Source organism: Engraulis encrasicolus, chromosome 18 (genome assembly GCF_034702125.1).
Source record: "Engraulis encrasicolus isolate BLACKSEA-1 chromosome 18, IST_EnEncr_1.0, whole genome shotgun sequence".
Classification (NCBI taxonomy): domain Eukaryota; kingdom Metazoa; phylum Chordata; class Actinopteri; order Clupeiformes; family Engraulidae; genus Engraulis; species Engraulis encrasicolus.
The window spans coordinates 25,903,762-25,931,723 of record NC_085874.1 but is presented as its reverse complement, the minus strand read 5'-3'; the positions used below and the strand labels follow the sequence as shown (position 1 = coordinate 25,931,723).

The 27,962-nt window shown below is 40.9% G+C and overlaps 2 protein-coding genes across 2 annotated transcripts; both read right to left on the bottom strand.

Annotated features, from left to right (window-relative positions):
- Positions 1-4,904: 4,904 nt before the first annotated feature.
- LOC134468190 (uncharacterized) lies at positions 4,905-12,126 on the bottom strand. Its single transcript, XM_063222128.1, has 6 exons — positions 11,773-12,126; positions 11,413-11,612; positions 6,492-6,546; positions 6,095-6,265; positions 5,128-5,322; positions 4,905-4,930 (listed from the first exon to the last, which is right to left on the bottom strand). The coding sequence occupies exons 1-6, from the start codon at positions 12,110-12,112 to the stop codon at positions 4,905-4,907; spliced, it is 987 nt and encodes a 328-aa protein (XP_063078198.1). The 5' UTR covers positions 12,113-12,126.
- On the bottom strand, positions 12,118-26,238 carry LOC134468189 (uncharacterized protein DDB_G0284459-like). The gene is made up of 19 exons (XM_063222127.1): positions 26,220-26,238; positions 25,301-25,362; positions 24,891-24,980; positions 24,668-24,701; positions 24,389-24,465; positions 24,173-24,254; positions 23,812-23,891; positions 23,642-23,723; positions 22,099-22,247; positions 21,887-21,986; positions 21,334-21,407; positions 20,107-20,140; positions 19,926-19,996; positions 19,708-19,750; positions 18,721-18,780; positions 17,783-17,971; positions 17,164-17,363; positions 16,237-16,545; positions 12,118-12,400 (listed from the first exon to the last, which is right to left on the bottom strand). The coding sequence occupies exons 1-18, from the start codon at positions 26,236-26,238 to the stop codon at positions 16,450-16,452; spliced, it is 1,542 nt and encodes a 513-aa protein (XP_063078197.1). The 3' UTR covers positions 12,118-12,400; positions 16,237-16,449.
- Between the last annotated feature and the right edge of the window lie 1,724 nt (positions 26,239-27,962).

Here is a 27,962-nt window from a genome sequence, read left to right as displayed (position 1 = left end):
AGGAAAGAAATACACAATGTAAGTGAGAAGTTTCATACAAGTACTTACAATTACAGGGTGGATTCAAATATGGCTCACATTGGAGATGTCTGCATTTTGAAAAAAATATGTATTTTTAGGGGCTTTTATGCCTTTATTTGATAGGACAGTCTGAGATGGTGACAGGAAGCGAATGGGGCAGAGAGACGGGGTGGGATCGGGAAATGACCCCAGCCGGACTCGAACCGGGGTCCCCGTGGGCATGCAAGCCCAAATGTGGGGGGCTTAGCGCACTGCGCCACAGCGCCCCCAAGATGTCTGCATTTTGAATTATAAAAGTAGCAAGTAACCATATTGACTGTAGCCTGGGAACACGCAGGCCTGTCAAGAGAGCACACTGTGCTGAGACCATGAAGCTCAGACAAATTCAGCACTAAATTGAAGCAGTATGTTTTCAAAATCCAAGATATACCCATTTCAACAGTTTGCCTGATTGTAGTGTCATATGTAACACAAACGTCTGTGCATAGACATAGACATACACAAGACAGACATTTTACAGACTGACATGAAGTGCAAGGCAGAAGAGGTAACAGTGATGGACTGGTAACAATAAGTGATCAATGATAATTAAATACAGTACAATTGAACATGTAGACAGAAGATAAGATAAATATAGAATGTGGACGTTACAATAATAGACCATAACAATAATAATAGTGACAATAGCAATAGTAACAGTAATAATAACACTAGTTATATAAAAGTAGTAGATTTGGAGTAGCAGCATTGTGATGTTATGTTGTCTTATTGTTCGAGGACTGAGGTAGTGCAGGTAAGTTGCAGTCTCATGGTGCAGTATCGTGTGTGTGTGTGTGTGTGTGTGTGTGTGTGTGTGTGTGTGTGTGTGTGTGTGTGTGTGTGCGTGCGTGCGTTCGTGCGTGCGTGTGTTCTTGTGGGGTAGTGCAAGTCGCTCTGATCTAAAGCGATCTCCTTATAGTTGAGACATTTACCGTTAGAGGGTCTGGAGATGCCTATTTGAGCACCAATTTCAAGTGGAAGGGGTGAACTACTAAATCTTGAAGTTTCAAAGGTTTGGATTTGAATTAACCCTCTTGGTCTTGATATTTTGGTCATTACGGTCATGATCATTACTGATTAATGTGTAGTATGTATGGATCAGTGTTCACCACCTCCCACTTTACTCCCTGAATCATTGAACAGCTAGGTTGGCCAGAAACACATTGAGTCTTGCCCCAGATATAAGGTGTGTAATTGAAGAATTTAAGCTTACTAATGGGTAAAGCCATGCAGGCTAGAGGTACAGTAACTGGTTATTGTTATTTTCTACAATGTGGAAAAAGAAGTCCAAGAATTCAAAAGTATGCTAACCTGTCATCTGTTCTCTTGCTGTAATGTCTCTTCTCTTGGAGACTTTATGCTCTTTTGATCTCTTGAAGAGCCAGTTCCAGAGCGCTTTGACTCGTACTGATGCAGAAAACACAGTGAAAATGAGAAATTAATTGGTTTGAATATTACAGACATAGACATTATCATTATATAATTATATAGTCAGGAATACACTTAATCTGTGTCAATACAACAAAAATGTTAAATCATATTTTCTATAACAATGATTTGCCATATTTCAGACAACAATGCTGCTCTACAAAGGCACAGTGCAGTGGCTACACCAACACTTAAACTGAGAAAAAGGCCCTCAAAGTACTGGTAATAGGTTGGATACTGTAGTGACTGCAAAACTGATAACACTATCTCTACAACAGGACACATTTGGACCACCAGCACTATCAGCAGGCATTACTGGCATTCTTTACAAGGATTGTACCAATATGGGTGAATTCAGGTAAATTGGGCCACTGTTTTGCATATACGCGAATGGTCCAAAGTGGCCCAATTTACCTGAATTCAACATAAATTACAGTATTGACCAGACCTGGATTTTGCTTTGGCTGAAGGTTAAAGTTTGGTGGGCGAGGAGGAACTTGTGGTGGCCCTAAAACAGAAGACTGGGAAGAAGATGGATGTGGTAGGGTTTTCTCAGAAGGAGGTCCTGGAGGTACTGGACGTGTAGGTGGGGTTTCCTTAGAATCATTTGGCTGAGAAGGAGCAGGGGATGGGACAGGTCCTTTATCAAGCTGATCTGCAGTAGCCATAAGAGTAAAGAAATGTATCAGTAACTCGTCATATCTAGGTTAGTAAAATCCAAATGTAGACATATTAAGCCAGACACAAACGGGATAAATATTACCTGTGGACCACTGGTAATTCACAATGACACCTGCACCTCTATGTTATTTTGTGGTGCATTCAGACGGAATAAGCAAAAGCCTGCAATTTACTCAAATTACACACAAAATGACTGATTTTTGTTCGATATTTTGCAACTTGTTGAACTGGGAGAACACTTGATCTGTTGAACTGGTGAGCAAGAGGTACCTGCTCGCACACTGGAGCTGGTTTGGCCATCGTCTGAGCTACCCTGCTCAGAATTGTGCACAAATGGACAATGATCTTGCTATGGCTGTGTGGAGATACCATGGCACTTTGGAGTTTTATATATCGCCGTGGGGTTTCCCTCACAAACTATGACCAATGGAGGAGAGCCAGTAGTCTAGTGCTCAGTCAATGAAGACCCATGCTGGATATAGTCCTAGTCTCTGGGCTCAGCAGGTATGTTTGGTGACCCTCACACCGCATCCATTGAACGTATCATCATACATCACTGACCATCACGTTTTAATGCATACACAATGTTAGGAGAGTTATCAGGGAGAGAGCTAACTTCATAACAAGTGGGACAAACCTGTTTCGTCTTGTAGAATTCTTGGAGTTGTTTCTGCTAATCTGAATGTACACGGGATATGTCTACTACCACTTGCACCTGAAATGCTGTTGATCAAACTTTCGCAAGTATCCTCCATTATTCACTCCAGGAAAAGACAAGAGACGTCCAATTGCAGTCAGAAACACACATGTGCATTCACACAGGACGTCAGGATTCACCGGTCTTTCAGTCTTTGCTTCGAAACACAGTAGGGTTTTTTTTATTACTATTAAGCCCAACTGGGAAACTCCAATTCCCATTGTCATTGTGACACAGCACTCCACAGCACACAAGTGTTCACTGCAGACTGCGAAATTGCATTTATACTTCACCCATGCAAGGGCGCAGCCCCCAATGGCGCCCCAAGGGAGAAGTGCGACGGGACGGTACCATGCTCAGGGTACCTCAGTTGTAGTAGTAGTTGCATATGAAATGTATGGTGTGTCTGTAGTAATCCTCCATAGTCAATTGTTCTATCCCATTTAATGACTTAGGGCCAAAACATACCAAGGCGGAACGGAACGGTCGCAGGACGGACGCGGTCTTTCTGCTTAGTTTTGGCCAGCGTGCTTTTCTCTGCCTTGCACACTGACAGCGTCAGCGTGCGCGGCCAGTCCTGTTCAAAACCCTCCCCACAGCTAAAGCTAGCGTGCTACTTTGCCATTCATTTGAATGAGACACCGCCGGTTGCCGGCGTGAAAAATACGCTGGAGTTCTATTTTCCAAATGCAGCGCGGCGCGGAGCCGGCTCCCGCGCCGCTGACGCCCGACTACCGCCGGTTGGTGTGTAAGGACAGATAGGTTTCAATGTATTTTCACCGACGCCGGTAAAAAACGCGGCCGTTCCGCGACGCTTTACCGCCTTGGTGTGTAAGACCCCTTAAACATTACATTATGAATTGCAGGTATTACTTTTCAGGGTTAAAGTCCCTCTAGCAATGCCTGGGGTTAGGTGTCCTGCTCAACGACACTTCATCCATGGATGGAGGTGTAGGGAGAGGTTAGGGTGGGATTCAAACCTACAACCCCTATAGATAGAAAGAACACATAAAATAATAATACAGTAATAGTAGGCCTACTGTTAAGAGAGACCATTTAATCAACACTTCGTGACCCCCCCACTTTGAAAACCACTGGTCAAGGTGGTGACTACATCAGCATCAGCGTCTTTCAGAGAAAGATGAGTAGGCTACCTGTGTCCTCCAGTGGTCCATCAGCATCAGCGTCTGGTCATGGTCATAGGGTGACCATCGGTCCAACCCCGCCCCTTTAACTATCTAACCCCCACCGTCCTGTCGCAGTACCCGTGGCTTCAAATCTCTGACTCTCCGCCTTCACTCCCCGGGTTTGTTTGAGCCACTAAACAGTAGGCGGAAATCAGGAAGCTGCGCTGCCATCTTATCAGCTGCCAAAAACAGTTTTAGTTGTAGGCTATAACAAAATGTTTTGGGAAGGATTTTCGCATTTAATTACACCTAGGCTACCTCCTCACTATAAAGGAGGCATCAGTACCTTTAACGTTGTATCGGAGACGGTAGAGGTTACGATAGACAATCTTCCCGTTGTAGTCTGTCCTTATTTCAATCAATATTTTTTACTGGGAAGTCATGCATGCATGTGTATAATCAAAGTAACGGTCAGAAGTGTATTTATGAGCGGTGTTTTAAGTCGAGAGGCGGCCGCTTCTGTCAGCATCCCCCCCTCCTAATAGCCTACAATTTATTTGATGTAGGCTACTTTGATCAAATTTATTTGATGTAGGCTATTCAAAGTTACGGTCAGCAGTGTTTTAGGAGGGCCGCTTCTGTCAGCACCCCCCCCCCCCCCCCCAATAGCCTACATTTTTTTGTATTTGTATTTGTATTTGACAACTATAATCAAAGTTACGGTCAGGAGTGTAGGCTATTTATCAGCGGTGTTTTAAATCTAGAGGCGGCCGCTTCTGTCAGCTATATGGGCTATATTCTATGAGGATGCATGTGCACCTGGGAGACCAATATTGTTTGATTATTTTTTACTTGGCGTGTGTCATCAATTGGCCATATGGTAGTTTACACCCACTTCCACCTTTTTTGATTCAGACTAATTCTGTCAGTACGCTCTCTGTAATATGCAAATGACAAAAACAATGTAAGTATACATAGTACATATACCATATTCTAATGCAAATCATTTACTATACCTACCTGTATTTTGTTCTGCAGAAGGGTTAGGGGTGGCTGGCAGTACAGGGACAGTGGTATGAGCAAACTGAGATTGAGGGAGTGCTCCAGAGAGATGAGAATGATATTGTGGGATACCTGGAGAGGGCTTAGGAGATAATGGGGGTCTTCCAGTGGTCTCTGAAGATGTAGGCTCAGGAGATATCGGGGGTCTTCCAGTGGTCTCTGAAGATGTCAGCTTTTCTCCATACCGCTTATGAATAGAAGATGGCACGGCTCTACCAGGACTATCAGGTGATGGCTTTGCTCCAGTAATCAGAGGTGTGATAATAGCTAAAGGTGTGAAGAAAAAAAAACACAGAAGACGTAAGCAATCAGCAACACTGTTTGATTTTGACTCTGCATGTATCACCAGTTGCTGTGTCTCATCACTAGTCTGAACTTCCTTACATAAATAAATAAAGGGGCTCTAGGTAGGATTAAAAGTTTAATCACTGTCCCGAGTCAGCCGATGCTTATTTGAGTCATTAGTAAGTGAACGATGACTATCGCGACCACTTCCACGGTATGCTGTCAGAAAACCCCAAATGCAACTTTTGACAGAGCGATCCGAACGTGTTGTGGGAAACACTTATCATACGAAAAATCGCTTTACATACACAGTAAATTCTGCAGTGCTCATTTAACACTTAAAGAGTTCATTTGAGTCCATTTGGACTTAAATGAACTCTGTAAGTGTTGAATTAACACCACAACATTTACTGTGTACCGTCTTCAGATTTGTATCAACTGCTGGCATTCTGTAATGAAAAACATTCTCACAGCGAGTTTATTTAACAGCATTTTTTAATTATTGTGTAGATTTTGAGACAGGCATGCCACAGGCACTGCGCAAACGACGTCATCCTACATTGTGCCCCTTTAAAATGAAGATGAAGAACAATACTGGACTGGATCACTAGCATTTAAAATGTGCAAAAGGAGTAAAATATTTCATGCCCACCCTGGTGAATAAAAATGTTGTCACAGGCTTCATTACATTCCAGCCCTGATCTCAGTATATATAGTAAATATATCATATTGTAATGTAAGTCATTTACTAGACCTGGATTTGGCTCTGCAGAAGGGTGGGGTGGTGGGTTTTCCACATCAAACTGAGATTGGGGGAGTGCTCCATGGAGATGATTGCGATCTTGTGCGGTTCGTGGAAAGGGCTTCGAAGATGTTGGGGGTCCTCCAGGTAGCTTTCCTCCAGTAATAGGAGGTGTGACAATAGCTAAAGGTGTGAAGAAAAAAACACTGTTTGATTTTGACTCTGCATGTATCACCAGTTGCTGTGTCTCTCATCACTAGTCTGAACTTCTTTACACAAATGATTAAAATGAAGATGAAGAACAACACCAGACTGGATGACAAACATTTGTGTGGTAAAGGAGTAGGGCATTTCATCCATGCCCACCCTGTGGATATAATAACATTCAAGAAGTATCACTTCACATTACCTTCCAATGTTTTCCTCTCTTTCCTCTCCTTTTTATCCTTCTTCTTCCTTCCCTCCTTATATACCACAATAACACAAATAGGAAAAGATGCAGTGTTATTACAGTATCATTAATAGATAATGAATTATATGATATTACAATTGCACTATTTTCAATAGCAAGGCCCTTTTCTGCATTGCCTGTAATGTTTTAGAGTCCCCCTCATCATTTATTTAATGTTTGCTGCTGTCTTTGTTATTTGGATAATTCGGATTTTGTCTCAACCGGCTTTAGAATGGCTGTCTATGGGCATGTCCGAATAAGTTCCTAAAAGTACCCTAAACATTTGTTTTCAAGATTTTGCAACTCACCAAGTGTTCATGGGTATGCGCTGGTATCCCATAACAATTTTTGTAGCCAAACCTACAACCTGGCTTGTGACGTGCTTTATGTAATTTTTTGTAAATACGCTTTTTTCTCTATTTCACAAAATGGCAAATAAAAAATGACAGAGTCATATTTCGCCTTCAAACTTGTTAGGGAATGCCAGGGGAATACCCCTAACCACTTAGTGAGATGCCTACTTTCGAAAACAAATGTTTGAGGTGTATTTACCAAGTCCTAAGTCAGGAAAAATACGTTTTGTCTCCCATGCATTGGCTCCCAAAACGTAAAATTACGTTTTTACATTTTTTTGTAATGGATTCTGAATCTACACATTCTAATGCACATTCTGTGTGATTTTCGTAATTATGTGATGAACAGAACTGACATAGATTATGAAAACACCTACAAAGTCAAAACTCCTACAAAGTCAGGATTTGGATATTTCATCATCTGTGCATTTCATTACACACAGTTTGAGTTTTATCATAGTGAATCAAACCACTTCCTGATCACGTCACGTCTCAAAGTTACTTCCTAGAGAATCAAAACATGTTCTGCCAGTGCCTTGCTAGCTAGCCTATTCCTAAACATATGGGAGGATAAGGAGTTTTGCTGTCATCAAGATAGGTGTAAAATGGAAGGTTGTGGTGAAAAACAGCATGCAACACAGTAGGAAGTCAGTCCCTCCAGGATTTTGCACTGAGATTTTGTGATTTTTGCGGTCAAAATGTCTGATTTTGTGGCGGCATTTTCTCATTTTTTGCAAAGATTTTGCGGCATTTTCTCATTTTTTGCAAAGATTTTGCACCCCTTTCTGGATTTTTTTGGTAACTGAAAACCACAATCAGTCTAAGCCAGCTTAAGACAAAAGAGAGAGAGATTCAGAAACACTTCCTATAGAATAATAAAATATTGTCAAAAACTGCCAGAGCGTCTTATAAGCCAGTGCGTCCAATGTGTAAAAAAAAGCATGGCCGCGACACTCATAAATCTCTGTCGATATTTTAGAACGACTTCGGGGGAAAACGGGACTGCGCGTTATGAAAAAATACTTGTGGGTATAGACTACCAGTAGGCTAATGAAGAGCGTCGCGGGGTACAGTAGCCAGGTTGTATGCAAGCGTTACAATGTCACCTGTTGGAAGACGCGTCTCTCTCTCTATCTCTCTCGTGCTCGTATTGCATGCTGTTGCATATTGCTTGATGCAAAGTTGTGATGGCATAGGCTACACGCTCTCGTTGACATGGTTGTGTGCATGGTTGCATGGATTCGCAAGACTTTATTGCAATAACACAGTGAAAGCGTGGAAGGGCCGTTCACTTCCTATCCACACTTCCGAATCCTTTGCGATACAGTGATTGTTATCAGAAGGCTTGTGCCTACGCATAGACATAGACCCTTAAATTACAAACATAGCGAACATTGAAAAAAGATCAGACAACGACCGTCGGGTAGCATGCTCATGAAAGCGACAGGGGAGAGTGGAGAAGTTGCTCAAAAATGTAGGCTAACGTAAGATGTTTGCTATGTGCGACAGCACCGCCACTATTTCATGACACTTCTTCGTCATGGATGAATGGGCAACAATACTTTTTTCCAGCCAGGATTGCACTGAAAAGTAGGCTACTGCTGTTAAAAAAAGGTCACGGGTGTCCGACGCCTGCGTGTATAGTGAGGGAGGGGAGGAGAGACGCGGAGCAGCTGAGATGAGGGTCGGCTTGCGAAATAGCAGGTAATTATTTTTTCAATGTTTCAGTGACATATTAACAAAAATGCTTCCTATTGGTTTTCGTCTCCGGTGGTATTGTAGTCGCATTTTTATTTTTTGACAAAAATAGGCCTATAAATCAATAAACTCCACAGAATGTTGAAGGGGACAAAGGGGGAAATTTGCGGGGAAAATGCGCTTTACAGGAATTACGTGGCATCGTGAAATGCGGAATATAATTGAATTTGCATGAATCCACGCGATCGCTGAATCGCGAAAAACTGGAGGGACTGGGAAGTAACCTAATTTTGGGTGAGTACTTTGGCACGTCTACTTTTATCTAAAGAACGAAAACTGCCAGTCAAGTGACATTAGCTACACTGTAAAAAATAGCTGTTAATTTACGACAATTCTGCAACAGCATTCTACTGTTTTTTGAAAAAACAGACAACTACTGTGAAAATATTACTTTGAGTCACATATTGAGCATAAACAGTAAGTACTGCACAATAGCAACATTCGCTGTTGTGGAAACATCCAAGTTATTTTAGGCAGCACCATTGAAACCTATTCATCCTCCACTTGTCCGTGATCACCATCAAGCTTCAATACCACCTGAAGGACTTAAGTCATTCTCACTGGTTAAAGATTCTCTGATACTATCAAGCATGATGAAACAATTTCTAAGGAAACTACAATACTTAAAAAGTGCTTGATGCAGCAAAGTATGAGTAGCACATGCATGCATTTTGATAGTGATGAAAGTCTTAAAGAACGTGTAACACTCTTGCAACAAGCAGTCCCATCTAAACCAATCTGCTAATCAGTGCCTGGCCTCACCTGAGTACTAAGGGCTGTTATGCCATTATTCAATTACGACCTTCACCTGCCAAATCCCTGATGACTCTGGTCACATGGTACTCTTGCACCTGTATATAAATCTGGACTATCAACACTTCAGTTGCTTGCCTGCCTGACACAGCATAGCATTTGCTTGCCTACAAGCTTTCTTACAGGCTTGCATACTTGTGTGTGGCATCATTTGTGGCATTATTGCATAATACTGTGCTTGCTGCAAATTATGCTTTGCTTTGAGATTTAGCTTGTAGTGCTGCTTTTTCGCTGTGCAACTTGGTACAAATGAAGTTTTTACGGACTGACCAATGCTATTTTCATCATTGGATCATCAAGAGCTGATACATTAAAAAAAAAAACCTCACACACTCCCATTGTCATTGTAACATAGCACTGCGTAGGCCTGCACTGAAATTGTATTCATGGCCCACACATTCAAAGGACCACCGCACACCAGCATCTCCATATAGCATAGTGGCGGCATAGTATCATGCTCAAGTCACTTCAGTCATGGTGACCGATGGGACAATGGGACGGTAACATGGCCAGTGTATGGAGAATGATGGGTGGGAGGGAAGTTGCCATGGCCATATTCATGAATGCAACTATGACCCAGTAATTGCCTGCTATCTCACAGTACATCTTCAACTTTTTAACTGTAGTGTACCGTTATTTTACCTATACTACTGTATAAATATTGTAGAGCACTTTTAGTTTAACAATACTAATACTGTGAACGTTCTGTAGAGTACTGTTATTTTAACAGTTCAATTGCTGCTGAAAAATAGTTATATACTGTGGTACATTAAACAGTACTGAGCTGTATTTGATGTTTGGTGTGAAATAACAGTAGAATTACAGGTAAATATAATTGCCAGTAACTGCCGTTATTTTGCAGGGGAAATCTCTTACAGTTCAGTTCACTTCAGATGATGTGGCTCTGTAGCCTGACCAGGTGGTTTTTGCATCGAAATAGTTTACTTGGAAGCTACTGGAGTTGTTCTTCGGGCGTGAAAATACATTTAGACCCTCAATTTAAATTCAGAGAGTCAAAGAGTGCACCCGTGACAAAAAAGGCTTTTTCTCCATTCGTGGGGGAAAACGCTATTTCTACCTAAACCAATGCTCGCTTAGAGTTGAATAACTTCGGAATGGAATAAGCTAGGAACATACGGTCTTCACATACAGAAACTTTCGAACAAGCCCTGACATGTGTCTGTAGGTTTAAGACTAAATATTCGGTGGCTGTTCAAAAAATGTCAAAAACTGATTAAATTGGTTGGAAATCTACAGCTAAAATTCCAAAAAAACGCCTGGTATTCAATGTGTTAAGAACATATTTGGACATGCCCATAGACAGCCATTGTAAAGCCAATTTAGACAAAATCTGAATTAGCCAAATAACGGAGACAGCAGCAAACATAAAGAAACCGGTAAGGTGGGTTTTAAAACATGGCAGACAACTCAGATAAGGGGCTTAATGTTAAAAATAGTGCACTTGTTCTTATTATTTTTCCTCTGTAAGGCGGCTTTAAAGGGGTATGCCACTATTTTGGGGCTTATTACAGTTAAAATCGTTGGGCAGGGTTTATAAAGGTGGTAAAGTGTCTTATTTTTCATGTTAAGCGTTGTCTTGCTTTAAGACAAGTTAAAAGAGGGAATATGTCGCTAAGCTAGTGAAAGTCAATGTATCCGTGTAGCATTGTAGCATGCTACATGGATACATTGACTTTCACTAGCTTAGCAACATATTCCCTCTTTTAACTTGTCTTAAAGCAAGACAACGCTTAACATGACAAATAAGACACTTTACCACCTTTATAAACCCCAGCCAACCATTTTAACTGTAATAAGTCCCAAAATAGTGGCATACCCCTTTAAGTACTAAGAAAAGCGCTATATAAAACCGATTTATTATTATTATTAGAAATTCAAGAGTAAAATGGTGTTATTCGATTACTACAGTATTTCAATGAAGAACATAAACAAACCTTAGAATAGGGTTCCATAAGTGTGAGGATTTCTTTAATTGCAGCATCGTTCCTTAAACACTGAAGTAGTCCTGCATCTTCATGAAATAGACAATCTACAGTGTCAACATGTCTCCCTTGAGTAAATCTCTTGCTGTCCGGTATCACATAATCTGGATCGAAGGTGAAGTGCATAACAATCAGGATGCAATGCCGTGTGTCTGTAAAAGTAAAAAGACAAGAATTTTGCCAGTATTGTTAAAGGTCATGTTTGAAAAGGAAAAAGTCATGGCTGTTTCAGTCTTGTTGTAACGAACAGGATGATCCCATAACCTATAATGAAACCAGGAATATACCATGAAGCTGATCCTTGCCACTTGCCTGGTATTTCTTTGAGAGCTGCCTCTACGTCTGTCCCAAGGCGAGAGACAACAGGACAGAAGGCCAGGATGACGTCACACTCTGCAGAGTCTCCAGCCAGCTCCTCAGCATGGAGTGATGTTAGCAGGCCTTCACACAGGCCCTTCACCTTAGGAGGAATATGACTGTAGAAGCATATGCTTCCTTTCCCTGAGATAAATGAATGGAATATCATAGTTTCGTCAGAACAACAGAGGGTTAGTTGCAAACTGCCCACTGTTGTTATCTCAAAACAGGACTGGGTGCAAGGTAACAACTTATGACAAATGAGAAATATTATCAAGCCAAGGTTCTCCTCCATTCAAAATGGCTTGCTTGTTTTTTGTTATTATAATTAAACGACACCACAGTGTTCTGAGGAAAATATCATAACCACAGTGTTCTGAGGAAAATATCATAAAGCTAGTTTGTTCTTGAAGACATTTTGAGTAAGTATATCCTTGGCTTTAGCAACTACTTATTTCATGAGATGAATATGAAGCCACCATATTTTGTAGATTTTGTAGATATGCATTTGTTTTTCATTTACCATCTTTGATACGATATCTCTCTCCCATGAAAGAGATGGGTGGGGGGATGGGTTCCATTCCTAACACAATGAAAGTATATAAGACAGAGTTATCAGACACTTCATTTCAAGACATGTTTAAAACTACAGTCATGTGGCAAACAGTATTCATGGTGGATGTAATTCTGGGAATCCATATGCACTTTGTCCACAACATTATTATGGAATCGCAGGGATAGGGGTAGGAAAGATTGGATTTTGGAGTACACACCGTAAATTTTAACAAATGCCCAGTATTTGCTTTTAAAAAGTTTCACGTCTAAATACAGTGGCCCTCATTTATCAAAGCAGCGTATGACGAGAATCATACGTACGTTGTGCGTACGTTCTTTTTCTACAACCAGTTGGCATTTATCAAATCTCATCGTAAGTGCAGGAAAGATTTAATCGTACGACTGCTCTCAGACGGTGTACGCCATTTTCAAGTTGGAGTTGAGATGACTATGATCAACTTGAGCAGCAGTTGTAGCGCAACAACTCATTATCATAAATATGTGGCCTACATAATTACAAAATGTTTTTACATTGTATATTTTGGCTATAAGCCAACGTCTACCTGTTTGAATTGGTGCACCCTTCCTGGGAGCGCTGCGTTAATTTGTGATTTGATGTGTGAATATTTGTGCAATATACAGCCGCGTATTGGAATGTGCCTTCAGTCGTGGGATCAATGACCGACGTCCCTTCTTTTTAACAGCTGGGAGTTCATGCGCACATCAATCAATAGCCTACAGACAGTAGCCTAATAATCTCCCGGTTGAGTTTCGACGTTTGATCGCACACAACTACTATCCGAATATAGGCTACACCTGACACGTGTGTGTCCGATAACACTTTATAGTCGTCCATAGAGGGCTATCCGGTCGAAGGACTGGAGCGCAGGACAGAAGCAGGGCGCACATGAGCGCGAGAAGGACAGCGCACTGGACATGTAAAACTCTCCTTCCCCAACCAATTGTTTGGGCACTGTTTGTTGGCCAGTTTCACGTAGGACCCTTTTCTTGACCTCGTTTACAAAAGATCATCATATATTTAATTTTCATATATTTAAATATTTAAATAATATTCATTAAAAAATATCTTCATTATGTCTACTGTAGTCAATCAAACATTTCATTGTAGGCCAACCATCATTATTTGGAAATCAATCTCTACCCCTTCCATATTGAGAACCGAAACACTGTTGACTACTGCTGTTGATTATTTCCACGTGTTATTTTGTTGTCTACCTCGCGTAAAGCCTAATTTCAAGCTGTCAATCAACCAGAAACATGAATGTTTTGGCCGGTTTGCGTCTCTCCATGTCGCAAACTCAGGGGTGCGGTCTCCTTCCCGTCGGTTTAGAGAATAACTAATTACGATGGTTTTCAGACGCTGGATTTATCAACAGCCGCTCGCTCTTACGATGAGATTGGAGAGGTACACATGTTTAGTAAATCTCACGTGAGCCTCGTCGTACGACAAGATCTGCGCTCATTTCTGCGATGGTTTCTACGCAAGTTTGATAAATGAGGGCCAGTATGTCTATGTGTAGCATGTTGGGTCTCGGCCCCTTTAAGCCACGGCAGCAATCTGCTTTGGCATTGGTGCGTCATGTGGCAGGTGCACCAATTGGCAGGATCTGTGCATTCTTTAAAAGCAGGGCACTGGGCACACTTTTGAGATGGCAGATCTATTTTCTGGTAGTGTCAATTTCGCCGGTTTTGCCTGATCGTTGGCACTGGTGGTCCCTAGCTGGTATGCTCTTGTGCGAACGGAGAAGTGGCAATTCCGTGGCGCAAAGTGCGGCTATGCGGCGTGGTTTCCGGAGCATTAGCGAGGCTCTCTAACACTGGCATTGGCATTGACTCATTGTCTCGGTATGTACCTGTAGTCCAGTCTTTTTCCCTGACCTTAGACTTTATATTAATTGTGCCATGTAATTTAATGGCTGCATTGCCTTACCAGGATTGCCTGGGTGTGAAATCATGCCCCCAGCCTTTTGCTACTGAGGACGATGCTGTTGTTATGATGAAGACAGTGGCGGACTTCGCAATTTGGGGGCCTAAGGCGAAGTTAGCTAGGGGGCCCATCGGCCCACCCAAGGGTGTATCTAATAAAATAAATATAAGCGCATTGCCAATTACAATGCAATCATAACAGAGAGTAGATAAGGTTAGGGTTAGGGTCAGGATGTCAAAATCCCTTATCGGGACCCCTCCCGATAACTTTGAGAGGTCATAACTCTGGCTAGGAAGGTCGCACAGACGAGAGACACATATGTACGTGTTCATCTAGCTCCCATCTTTCTACGACTTTCGAGGGCGGAGCTACGGATGGTCAAAGTTTTGTTTTGGCTGTAGAATTTCCCCAGAAGGTCGTAGAGAGCTGGTACCAAGACAGGCATGTTCCTTGACCCCAAATTATGTCATGCGGAAAGCATCGCCGAGTCTCCACGACGTACCGTTCCGGAGATATTCGCGATCAAAGTTTTCCCATTGACTTTGAATGGGGCTAAAACGGCTTCCCTACCATGTCGCAATTAGGCGTTTCACCCACTTCCCGAGGTAGCACAGGGAAAAGGCACATCCTCGGATTCTGCGGGATCAGAGCTTTCCAACGAAAGTATCCCGAGCTCTCTACAACGTTCAGGGGCTGAGCTATTGCCGGAAACATTTTGGCTGTAACTTTTGAACGGAAAGTCGTAGGGGACACGGGACCAAGACAGGCGTATTCCTTGGCCCCAAATTGTGTCTGGCGGAAAGTATCTCTAAGTCTCTACGACTTACCATTCCGGAGATATTCGCGAAAAAATGTTTTCCCATTCCCCCTCTGGAGGCCCCTACATATGGCGGGGCCTAGGGCGGTTGCCTAGCTATGCCTCAATATAAAGACCGCCACTGGATGAAGACTACCATGGTATGTCGTCGCACTCATGCCCGTCTTTATTATTAATTTGAATCGCCTGTCACTCATCCCCTTCCTTGTAACTTTTGTGTGCAGGTGGCCTGGTGATTTCCCATATGCGGGGCTGTTTGATGGGTTGCTGTTTTGTTTAGCCTAGATAGGACTGAGGTGCGGCAAGTGCGCGTGCGTGTGTGGTGGTTAGCTGTGGGTTCAACTGTGGGCGTGCGGACAGTTTAATTTCTGTTTGTTTGTTGGAGTCTTCCGTGCGTCGTAGACGCAAACGTGAATTGTATGTTTTATTTCATTTTTTGTGTCAAGTTATTTCTGTTTCTTTGTTTCTTTTCTTCTGCACGTCACATGTAGTGCCTCCAAATATCTGTGCCTCTAAACCTTTTACTCCCCGTTTGCAGTGAAGTAGACTAACAATCTGTGTGCAGTATTGCCGTGCTTCCTTTATCTTTTAACTTGTGTGCTGTGCTCACTAACTACTGTGTGATATATTTATTGGAGTTACAGAGTGCAGTTGGTCCAGATATTCTGGTTCATTCATGTTAGTGCACCTTGTCCTTTTTGTGTCGCTGTGAGTAAATGTGATCTTTAAAATAATTTGTATTTTTATATCTGGTGTAAATAAAAAGAACAGATTAATGGTTCCCTGTCGCCCGTCTCTGTGGTCCTTAGCGAACCTGTTGTGCCTTTTTGTTAATTCATATTCTGGGGGCGGAATTCCCCCAGTGGCGTAGTCGTGCTACATACATCAAAATGGGTAATTAATTCCTGGGTCAATTAGCATCTAAAGTCCACTTGGTTACATATGTTTATCATTTGCAGATCTATTATAATGTGCAAAGCCTCTGATTCTCTTTTTTACCAGGTAAGTTAGTACAGAATAATTGCATACTGGAAAATGGTTAGCTCAAGTCAATAAGAGTATTCTACAAGTTTTTCATATGAATTATTGATAACCAAACCTGGATTTGAATCTGCTGATGGGTGAGAGACTGGAGCAGTCTTGCTTTCTGTGTAGGTGATTTGTATATAGAAAATAATAAAACATCAAACATGAATTATTACACAATGTTGATGGACAGATTTCAATGTCAAAATTTGCAACCAAAATGATAACATTTGATTACTGTAGTCAAATATGGTGTGATCTCTGCCTCCATTAGGTTCTGTTTCTTTTAAAAGAAATAAATATTTATATTACCTGCTTTATTTGTTTTCTTCTCTGTTTTTCTCCCTTTCCCTTTGCTCTTGTCCTTCTTCTTCTCTTCTTTCTGATATCACCATTGCAGGTTTTTAAAAGTGAACAATATTACAGTTTATTATCCGAAATACAGGGCGCCTCAAAATGCACATACAGTGTATACACACTATAAATCCTATTGAGTAAGGTGTTTCCACTTGTTTGAGAACAAGTGTTGACCAAAAACAAAACAAAAAATCCAACTCCAACTACCATTGTCATTGTGACACAGCACTCCACAGCACACAAGTGCACACTGCACACAACGAAATTGCATTTGTGCCTCACCCATGCAAGGAGGGAGCCCCCAATGGCGCCCCAAGGGAGCAGTGCGGTGGGACAGTACCATGTTCAGGGTGCCTCAGTCATGGAGGAGGACGGGGGACAGCACTTAATTACTCCCCCCACCAATCTGGCGGGTCTGGAGTCGAACCAACTACCTTTGGGCTTTAAGTCCGACACTCTAACCACTTACCCATGACTGCCCTACCAAGCAATTATGTAGGTATATTTAATTCTATTGTGATTCTATCCTTTACTGTAAATTCACATTGGAAATTACATTAATTTTAATGGACATTTACTATTTAGATTTAGATTTACAGCAAAGATAACATTTCTCTGAGAACACAAACAAAATCACTCAAACCTTAGCATAGTGTTGCATCAGTTGGCGGAGTTTGCTAACTGCAGCATCATTTGTTGAACACTGAAGTAGTCCTGTATCTTCATGAAACATACAATCCACGATAACCACATATCTTCCTTCAGTAAATTTCTTGCTGTCCGGTATTACGTAATTTGGATCAAAGGTAAAATGCATCACCACCAGGATGCAAGGTTTTGTGTCTGTTGGCAAACCAAAGATTATGTCAGTTGGTTTTTGAAAAGGAAGAAGTCAAAGTTCTGGAAGTTTTCACTTTTTTTCCAATGTGATTTTGTTAGGTCTTTGTGACTAGGAATCTGGAGCAATATTTTTTAACCAGTGAAGTAGGACTATCCCAGCCCTTTCCCAGATCCTGGCCAACTAATGGAGGCATGGGATTGTTTACATACTGTTTGGAACGTCTTAACATACACCAAATATCATTTCAAAAGTCAAGAAACATCAGCAGACACCTTACAACACAGGAGCAACTATTGGGGTGATACTCCCGTCGCTTTAACACTTCCCTGGGATTTCTTTGAGAGCTGTTTCTACGTCTGAACAAGCACAACCCCTAAACCCATGATGAGACTATAACATGGAGCTGATCCTTGCCACTTGCCTGGTATTTCTTTGAGAGCTGCCTCTACGTCTGTCCCAAGGCGAGAGACAACAGGACAGAAGGCCAGGATGACGTCACACTCTGCAGAGTCTCCAGCCAGCTCCTCAGCATGGAGGGCTGTTAGCAGGCCTTCACACAGGCCCTTCACCTTAGGAGGAATATGACTGTAGAACCTGATGCATATACTTCCTGAAAGGATAAATGGGGCCAGTAGATTTTCATCAAAGCACATTAAGTTCTATTTTTGCTGTCTGAAGCTTTGATTATTCCGTTTGGTTTGTCTCTTCAAACAACAACAACAGGACTTTAAAGCGGTACTGCAGCATTTCTGGAAATGAGCTGATTTTACACCTTGCCTTGAGTTAAATCATCCAGTTTAACCTTTCTCCTGTACAGCCATTCTCTGAGTCTGACAGCACAAATTCTACAGCGAAGCTTATAGTATGATACCACCTACAGTAGCAGCTAGCTGGTACCATTGGATTCAATGATAACTGTTAGCTTTGACATCACCGAGAGAATGGCTGTAAGTACAGGAGAAAGATACAGCTCAATTATATTACTCAAGCGGAGGTGTAAAATGACCTGATTTCCGGAAATTATGCAGTATCAGTGGCGGAACAATTGCAGGGCAAAATATGACCTGCCTCGGTCGTAATAGGGCTTGCCACCACCACACAGAAGGACCCTGAGCCCAGAGACAAATGCCCTGCTTGCTTCCCCTATAGCAACTTAACAACCGAAATAAACTCCCAACCAAGCAATGACTACAACAGTGAATGTCCATACTGTCCAATACAATCAATTTCTTGATCAGTTTCTTGATCTAATATGCATGCATAAGGAACTACTAGCTGCCATTAAGTAAACTTGAATGTTCAAGTAAATGTCCGAGATACTGCAGTTCACATGCTGGCAACAGGCAAATTTTACCTTACCTTGTTTAATCTGATATTTGTCTCCCATGACAAGATTTTGTGGGGGAATGGGTTGAGGCCCTAAGATAATGAAAATAGCCATGCCTGAGTTACCACAACAGAAACAGAAACACTCATTACAAGCAGTGTAAACACACAGACACAGATACACACACACACACACACACACACACACACACACACACAGACACAGACACAGACACAGACACAGACACACACACACACACACACACACACACACAACTGCTTTTTAAGGTGGAATGGTGTAATTAAACTTAGAGGCATGATGGAGTTTGCTGTGCTGCCTGCCGGCGTCCATAACGGTGCATGTCAAAATTAAGAATTATTTATTCATCCATAAACTAGATCAAATTAGGCCATTCTCCAATTTAAATTGAGGAATTAGCCACTATTTGTGTACAAATAGTGCATGCTTATACATACATACTGTATCTGAGGGTATCACTAAAAAACTCCCACACACTGTCCATTTCTCCACCAGCTTACCTGATGAAGGTCTAGGACCGAACTGTTGTGTATTAAGAAAAATAGAGAAATAGACAGTGTGCGTGAGCTTTTTCAAATTGACAGCTGAGTGACCCATGGGGCCATCTCCGACACACCTGCCAGCTGAGGTGTGCGAAAAATATCCAAGTTTAACCCACCAGTGGCGGATCCATCGCACTCAGGGCCCCCCAATTGGCCTGACAAGGTCGCAAACGCTCAGACTTGCACTGTGAACGGGCTACCGGGTTTGAGATTAGGTGTGGGAACGGGCACCACCAAAGTAGCAAATAGAAATAATCTGCCATACTATACTAGGCTGCTCATGATGTGATTTAAATAAACAATAAAGTACACAAATAAGAATGTGTGTGTGACATTTAAACAAAATATTGTTAGTCTATTACAAATTATGGAATATCTGCTATTTGTCATCTGTGTCTGTGTAGTACTGTTATGTTTTGTATGGTGTTAAAGACTTGCCTGCTTCTGTGTTGTCTGCAGTGTTACTGGGACTTTGTGAATTCTGTGAATTAGAGACAAGCAATTGACATGAATCAGTTTGTCAAAAACACACCTAACCTGAATAGAAGATGATAACCAATTAACATCAACAAATGTAAAAGTTACGTGATGAAGTCAGTGCTACATTTTAAAAAGTGAAATTGTGAACAAAATAGTCGTGTCTGTGTCGGTTTCACCTTAGGTGGGGGCGGTCTCAGGGGACGCTTCGGTTTTCCTTCAGCTTCAGCGGATGCTTGACCTGCCATTACTTTGACATGAAACAATTAACAATATGGCTGTTACAGCATTTTTAATCATCATAAAGTTTCTTCTTTGTTTATTAAATTTCACAAGCATGGCTGTGACTTAAGGTCTTACCTCTCATGTCACTCTTTCCTTTTTCAGGCGGTGCCTATATGATGAACAGGTGAATTAGATGTGACAAATCAATGTGTACCAATCGAAAACATAACAAAGTTACAGAACAAACACACCACTGGCGACCAGAATAAGCGACACAGAATCGCTGGACTTTGGGCCTTTCCCATTACTAATCTCCACCCCTACCACTTTGCCCTCCTCTTGACCCTCGTGCTTTCAAACGAAGCCGCAAGGTGTTGGGCTTGAAACGCAACCCCTATAGATTGGGATGCCCCTTCAACAATCTTGGAATGACACTCGCAGCTGTCATTAATTCCATGCATTAGGTTGACGTTAATAGCTATTTTTTTCATGTGCGTTTCACAGATAAAAGGTCCATCACACATTAGGACAATGTTAAACTTAGTGCAATGGAATAATTATTACCACTTTAAAACCGACAATTGCGGCGAAAATACTTAATCTCGTGTGCTGTTGTGGATGCCGCGGTTTGCCGCCCATTTTTAAATGCAATCGCAATGCATTCAGGGAAAACTGTCGAAGCCCTCCATCCGTGGAGTGAGGTGTTTGAAAATCTCCGTGCGGAGGGGATGAAAGCCCTTCGCCGAACCCCTACCCCTCTGTCTGAACGTGAATCGGGATGGCACTACGCCTACACGTGGACGCGCAAAACGGAGGCAAAGGGGATCGGCGTAGGGCTAAGGGGTGTAATGGGATTCACCCTTAGTAGTAAGAGCGATGCGAGTGATAGAAGCGACTAAGTATGCCCGTTAAAAGCAGAATGCAAGCATTCCAACATTCCAATTGCCTGTGGCTGTTACCGAACTGCGTCATAGCTCACTTTCATAATATTCGCTAAAGTCCAACTACAAACTGTCGCTCAAGTTGCTCAAATCGCCTCTAGTTGCCCAAATCGTTTTTGTCTCTTCTGTCATCAGTGACTCAATACAAAGTCAATTACTTCCGTCGCTGGTGTCGCTCAAGTTGCATCTGGTCTATTTGTGCCATTATGAGGTCAAGACACTCTGAAATGGCTGATCAAACATGTTTCTGTGTCGGTATGTAAGTACGCCTACCATTGTATGTAAAAATATCATTAAAATAAAAAAATCACACAGGTTCGATTCCGGCCCGGGTCATTTGCCGATCCCTCCCCCTCTCTCTCTCCCCACTCCTTTCCTGTCTGTGCTTCACTGTCCTGTCAAGAATAAAGGTGAAAATCACCTCATAGAGCTTGTTGGAAGGTGAGTCACACGTTTTCCCTCTTTTCTCTCCATTGGCTTCAGATGATGTTTGACCTGGTAACAAGCACAGAATTATTCAATTATTATTGCCTTGTTCATATTTTAAATAAACAACTTCAGTAACACTTTATTTTAGGGATACATCTATTAGCACTAATACATACAATGTGCCTGTATAAGTAACTTGTAAGGCATGTACAAAGCAAAATCAAACATTTGTTAGGCATGTATTCGCAAATGTCTTGTTCATGCACAATAAGGGATTTATTACCAATTTAACCTTAGTAAGGACCTAGTAGGCCTCAGCGTTTGCTTAGTACATGCCTTACAAGTTACTTATGCAGGCATTAACATTGTATGTATTAGTGCTAATAGATGTATCCCTAAAACAAAGTGTTACCACAACTTCTATTGTTTCAATTATTAAATCTCTGTGACTTTAGGTCATACAGTTTTCTATACTGTAGTTGTGCAATTAACTACTACTACAGTACTTATATACTGTTCTAGTATTAGATATTAGAATTTCATACGTGAAAAAATTTTGACAGCAGTTTCTATCAGTGTGGTCTGTGGCTTAACAGATGCGCTGTGTTCAATGTCTTCAGGGGTACTGGACTGCTGAGTGGTATCCTGTTGTCGCACAATCAACATAAGAAAATAAATGGTCAGAAACTGTACAAATTTGAAAATAACTCAATATTGTTATTATTGAAAGTGAAAGTGAAATGTAAAAAGATAGAACCATGTGTTGTTCTTCATTTCTGTTCCCAACTGGTTGATGATTCAGTACGTCAGTCGTTGTATCATTGACATAGTTATCATTGACATTGGCATGATCCATGCATCCATCTTGATCTTCTTGTACAGGACACGCCACATCTGCTGGGTCTCCTAGGGGCAGATATACTGTACATTGATAAAACTGAAAGGCCACTTGAGAAATTCCCATTGTCACTGTGACACAGCACTCCACAACACAAAGCACTCGGAACGAAATTGCATTTATGCCTCAACTGTGCGAGGGCCGAGGGGGAAGCCCCAAACGAAGCCCCAAGGAAGCAGTGTGGCGGGAGGGTACCATGCTCAAAGTACCTCAGTCATGGAGGATGATGGGGGAGAGCATTGGTTAATTACTTCCCCCACCAACCTGGCGGGTTGAGAATTAGAACAGCAACACTCGGGCTACAGGCCTGACGCCTTAACTGCTTACCTATGACTGCCATATAGGTTGTTAAAGGCTTTCAACTATTCCACTTCCCACAGTCCCACAGTCCCACAAAACCTTAGTCACTTAAAAGGTAACTAAAGGTTTATTCACACCCGGTCCCCTTCAGGCATTTAAACGAACTCAAGCCTTTGACTCAGCTTTTTCTGTGCATATGTGAAGGCTCCAGTGAACCGTACTGAGAGTGAGACCTTTTGGACATTCACCCCTAGTCCCTTTTAAGGACATCGAACTCAGTCCTCTTTAAGTGGACCAAAAAGTGAACCGACAACAAAAGGACTCTGCTCTGTTTTTGCTCATATTACAAAAAGAGTGTATTACAAAAAGAACCAGTTTTGTCTCTGTCTGTCTGTCTTTGTCAGCATGGGAAAGACAACTGATTGTCAAAGTACGTAAATTACTAACACTAAGAGACCATTGCCAATTCTGTGAATTGTGTGATGCAGCAGACTTGCCTTGGTTAGTGTCTTTAGAGACAGCGGAGTCTGGTGCAGTGCTCTGTAAATTAGAAATGTTTTAAATATCATAGCCATGGCAAAGTTAATACTGTTGTAGAAGAGAAATTGTCAAATACCAAAAGAAACTGACATTCCCGTTTTCCGTATTCCCATCTTGTCCTCTTTGTCCGATACCCATTGTTTCGTTGAAGGGAGGTAAATCTTTTGTGCGTAAGACAATGTGATTCTTGTCTAGGTGCAATACATGAGCAGGAGTTGATACAAGAAAATGTACATGTTAACAAAAGTCATCTTGGTGTCATACAATCAAGTTTGATCCAGACTGCTATGATCATGGTGTGGTATAGCGAACATCCTTCATTATTATGCCACGATGGCAGAATAAGAGTATCCGAATAAATAGTTTCAATCGTATTTATGTTTAGGTTGAAGTTTTACTACGGAATGTTGCCAACAGCCTCATGTTATTCAATACGCTGTATTTAAAAGAGTTTCCATAAGGCTGGCATTTCGAATGCATGTGAAAAAGCAACAATATTTGTAGGACATGAGACATTTTTTTTCTGAATAATGGCTGGTTTGGTATTTCATGTTTGACCTACCTGTCTCTGATTGATTTTCTGATTGATTTTCAGGTTTTCCCTCCTGGTTTGTGATTGAAGACTTGGGTTTCACTGAAAGCTCCTACAATATGAGGAAATCTCAGAAATGTCCAATACTGAAGGAGGAATGTACATGTATTGCTATCAACAGATAAGCGTTATTTTCCAACCTTCGTATGTGATGAAGAATCTTTGGCTGTTCTATAATCCGATTTTAGCGTTGGTTCACATCCCTGTTGTATCTGATCCACTGTTTCAAGAAAGGAAAAAAAATTATTGAAAATAAATGTAAGTGAACAACTGAGAAATGTTTTTATCAGTTGACTAAGCATTAACTTTACTCAGGGAGACAGAATGCTTGAATATTAGTGTACAGGCTTTTGCATTAAAATTCACAATTTTGTTCATGTCTGGCGCCTTTTAGTCACAAATGTGGAATCTGTTTAAATAACAATCAACCTGATAATTGAATGTCACATATTTGGTTTAAAAACTTGGCATAATAAAGCACAAAACACTTTTTACACTTACCTTTCCCCAACCGATCTCCCGGTTTTCCTGCATGTGTTGGATTTGAAGAACCATTGGCTTCTACAATGTTGGCTGTTGGCTTCTACAAAATCATTTTATAAGATTGCAAAAATGCACATATTTTCAACAAGGTGGAAAACGTTGTGGTATCATATTTATATTAGATGTGTTGCAGTAACCACTGATCATCAGAAAAGAAAAACATTGCTAACAAACCTTTGCAACAGTTGGCTTGGATGTGGTTGGCTTGGATCTTTCCAGTGATTTAGCGCCTGGTTCACACCTCTGTTCCTCTGTATTAAATGGTATGAGAAATGATTGAATACACTCTGTATTAAACTACACATTTCATTGTGATGTGCCTGATCATCATTCTTGATATTAATCCTCATTGTCTTGTATTGTTTACACATACTAATAAGAAATCTTAATATCCTTCCTGACTACTTTAAAATAAAACAACAGTTTTTTCTTGTCCTTGAGTTTAGGTCATACCTCTCTTTTCACTGCTTCCTTGTCCAGCCGATGTCTGTAGTTGATAAACAGCTGAATTAGATGTGACCCATCAATGTGCACCAATCAAAATCGTGTTTAAGTTATGAGAGAAATACAATAATGTACAGCACGTCATAAAAGTGTGAAAATTATAACGCAATCAAAATGTCTCATCAATAATGTCAATTTGAAAATCAGAATGTAAGCAAGGAAAATGTTTGACCTGTTCAGGATGTGAGGAAGGTGTTGATTTCTTTATTTCTTCTCTCTGAGCTGCAGATGATGAATGGTCTGCACCGCCATCTTCACCACGCTGTGAAACATTTACAGAGGAACACCCAAGGAGACAAAAAATGCATAATACTGTACATTTAAATTATACATAATGTTGACCTTCAAAACGTAGGTTAATCAAACATACGGTATCTCCATTTAAAGACAATGGCTACATTTATATGATGTTTAAAATTAAATATTTAGTTCCATCGAGTTTACTTTGATCTTTCATTTAATTCCGAATTGTGAAGTGTTAACATTATGTTTTCAAAGCGGAATTGAGCTGTATTCAGTCAGTTAATTCTGAATTAAATGTCTCATCTAAACGTAGCCAATGTAAACAAGGCAAAACTTCACCTTATTGGGCTTTGGTGCAGGAAGTGGTGGAGCCCTCCCTTCAGGTTTAGCTGGTTTTTGATCTGCTAAGACATGGACATGCAACATTCACCTTCATCACTGCCATTATATTTGAGAATTCAACTTGAAGTACTGTTCCTGAAGTGTGTTGTATGTTATCTGTATTAATAGGCCTACTTGCCTGGTTTCAGTGTTACTGGGGCCCTGTGCATCATTCTATGAGGAAACCAATCAACAAGAATCCACATATCATAAACATCATGTCAAGACAAAGTTAATATTGTATGTTTTTTAACGTGCAAAATTAAAAATGCTTGATCAAACGTGTCTCAGTTTGAGAGATTACAGGAGAATTGGAAAAAGATGTATCATTTTTTTAAAACCAAAATGGAGTTACCAAAGTGGAGTTACGAGAAACATTGTACGTCATTGAAGTGTGAAACACTGAAAATGTCTTGTCAAGAAAGTCAATTTGAAGACCAAAATGTCAACGAGGACATTTATATAACCTTTTCAGGCTGTGAGGGAGATGTTGGTTTCTTATTTTCCTCTCTCTGAGCCTCAGGTGATGCGTTGTTTGCACAGTCATCTTCACCATGCTGTGAAACGTTTACAGATGAACACAGAAAGACAAACAACACATATTTAAATTATACTAAATGAAAACCTACAAAACGTAGGTTAATTGAATATACGGTATCTCCATTTAAAGATAATGTAAACAAGGCAAAACCTAACCTTATTATTGGGTTTCGGGTTATCAGGCTTTTTGGAAGGTGTTGGAGGAGCGCTCCTTTTGAGTTTAGCTGGGTTTTGATCTGCTAAGAATGGTACAGGAAATATTTAGGCTACATCACTGGCATTACCCTTGAGACCACTGAATACTAACTTATGTGGTAAATAATGTATGAACTCTTACCTCGCTTGTCTTGGTCCATTGGCTGTCTGAGTTGCTGTTTGGTGGCATACATTAAAAACATATGTGATCACATTGATTGAATCACATTATTGCATGGGTGTTTCTGATTTTCTCATCAACAATACTTTTGATTATGTGTGGTTAAAAATATACTCTTAACAGGCTGTGGTTTGTTGGAAGTATAGCTATTCATGTTGTTTCTTGTTCTTATTATTACACTGGATTTACTGAGAAATAGTGACCCTATCACTAAAATGATAAAGCTTCATCTTTGATAATTTTCATCTCACTGTTATGACATTAACATGACCAACATGACAGTGTTGAAAGATGGGAGTCGGGACATAAAACTCTGAATGCCGTCAGAGCTATTGTTAAACAATTACAAACTATACTACTGGTATAATATGGAAATATTAAAAAATCCATGTGGACTGTATGTGCTGGTGTTTTTTTCTCTGTATTTTTTCTGTAACTTGCATCATCAAGGTAACTTTACACACATTTTAACAGAGCAGTTCTTCCTATCAGCAGGCATGACACCACAATTCCATGGCTATGCATCTCAATGATCCTGGTAAAGTGTTACCGATACAACATACATATGAAATACATTTCCAGAGATCATAACATCTGAAAAAGAAAAAAAGAATGTACTCTTGTCTAAATGATTATGACCTGGCTTTGTAGTGCAGGTCTTCTGCTGATGTGTTAGTATACATACCTTGGGTGGCATTACAGACTTGTGCTATGTCTCCTCTGTCATTGAGAATCTCTTGGGCGTTCTGTGAATTAAACTTCAAACACAATCAAATGAATTCCATCATCAGCAATTAAGCCAGTCTCGATCTTGTCACAGTTGTACAATATTTTTTACAAAGGTTTGCACAGTTGTAGAACCGTAAAACTATCAAATTCAACTACGAACAAAACATAACTATGCTGAACGTTTCCTCCTTCTTTATCAGAGTTGGTAGTGTCTGTGGTTCACCTTTGAGCTTCCTTTCCTGGATCCTGTTCCTCTGCTGCCAATACTATCGTATAGGCCTACCAAAGTCCAAGGTGTAATTAAGATTAAATATTAAAAAGGAGTGTACTGTACAGAGGTTTGCATTGTAGATAGTGTAGGGAATCATGTAATACTCAGTTTGGCAAAATGGGTGGAGGCTTCCTTTTTAAGGACATGCACATGCCGTCATTTTAATGCCAATTGTAGATAGCCTGAACAGTAATACAGTCTTTTAACAATCACCAAATGCGACATTTTACTACATTCTCTCTGAGCTGATAGCATCACAATATGTGATAAGTGGACCAAGCGGCATCCTCCCTCACCCACATTCCGCTCTATGCTATTGCTACAAAGTCCACTGGGTTTTAAAAGACTGAAAACAATTGAATAATCCTCAAATCACAGGATGAAAGTGGACCTCACATATTTTTTTCTGCCATTAATACAAATTCTACTACGAGGTCCACTGAAGACAAGAAACAGAAGAGATAAAAAAAATGTGAATGGGTTTTTTAATTGACTATTAAATTGAATGGCTTAACGAATACATTTTAGGGGTTATAGCTCTATTTATAAGTGAGTACTGATATTGGTATCTCAATTTTTTGTTCTTTCTCACCCAGTGTGCCCCTCTGGGTAATTGGTAGGTAAGTGGACACCGCCAGTCAATGAGCGCCTTATCTGTGACAACGCAACGGCACCTTATCTGAGTGTGGCCCATCAGAATCGAG

Coding starts and splice junctions, on each gene's coding strand:
- LOC134468190 (XM_063222128.1), bottom strand. CDS start 12,112: ATGGAGGAGAACCTTGGCTTGATAATATTTCTCATTTGTCATAAGTTG. Junction 11,613..11,772: donor AGCTCTCAAAGAAATACCAG/GCAAGTGGCAAG, acceptor TTACTTTTACAG/ACACACGGCATTGCATCCTG. Junction 6,547..11,412: donor TTATGGAACCCTATTCTAAG/GTTTGTTTATGT, acceptor GTGGTATATAAG/GAGGGAAGGAAGAAGAAGGA.
- LOC134468189 (XM_063222127.1), bottom strand. Junction 20,141..21,333: donor CTTCCAACAAGCTCTATGAG/GTGATTTTCACC, acceptor TTCATCATATAG/GCACCGCCTGAAAAAGGAAA. Junction 16,546..17,163: donor TGATGCAACACTATGCTAAG/GTTTGAGTGATT, acceptor TGGTGATATCAG/AAAGAAGAGAAGAAGAAGGA.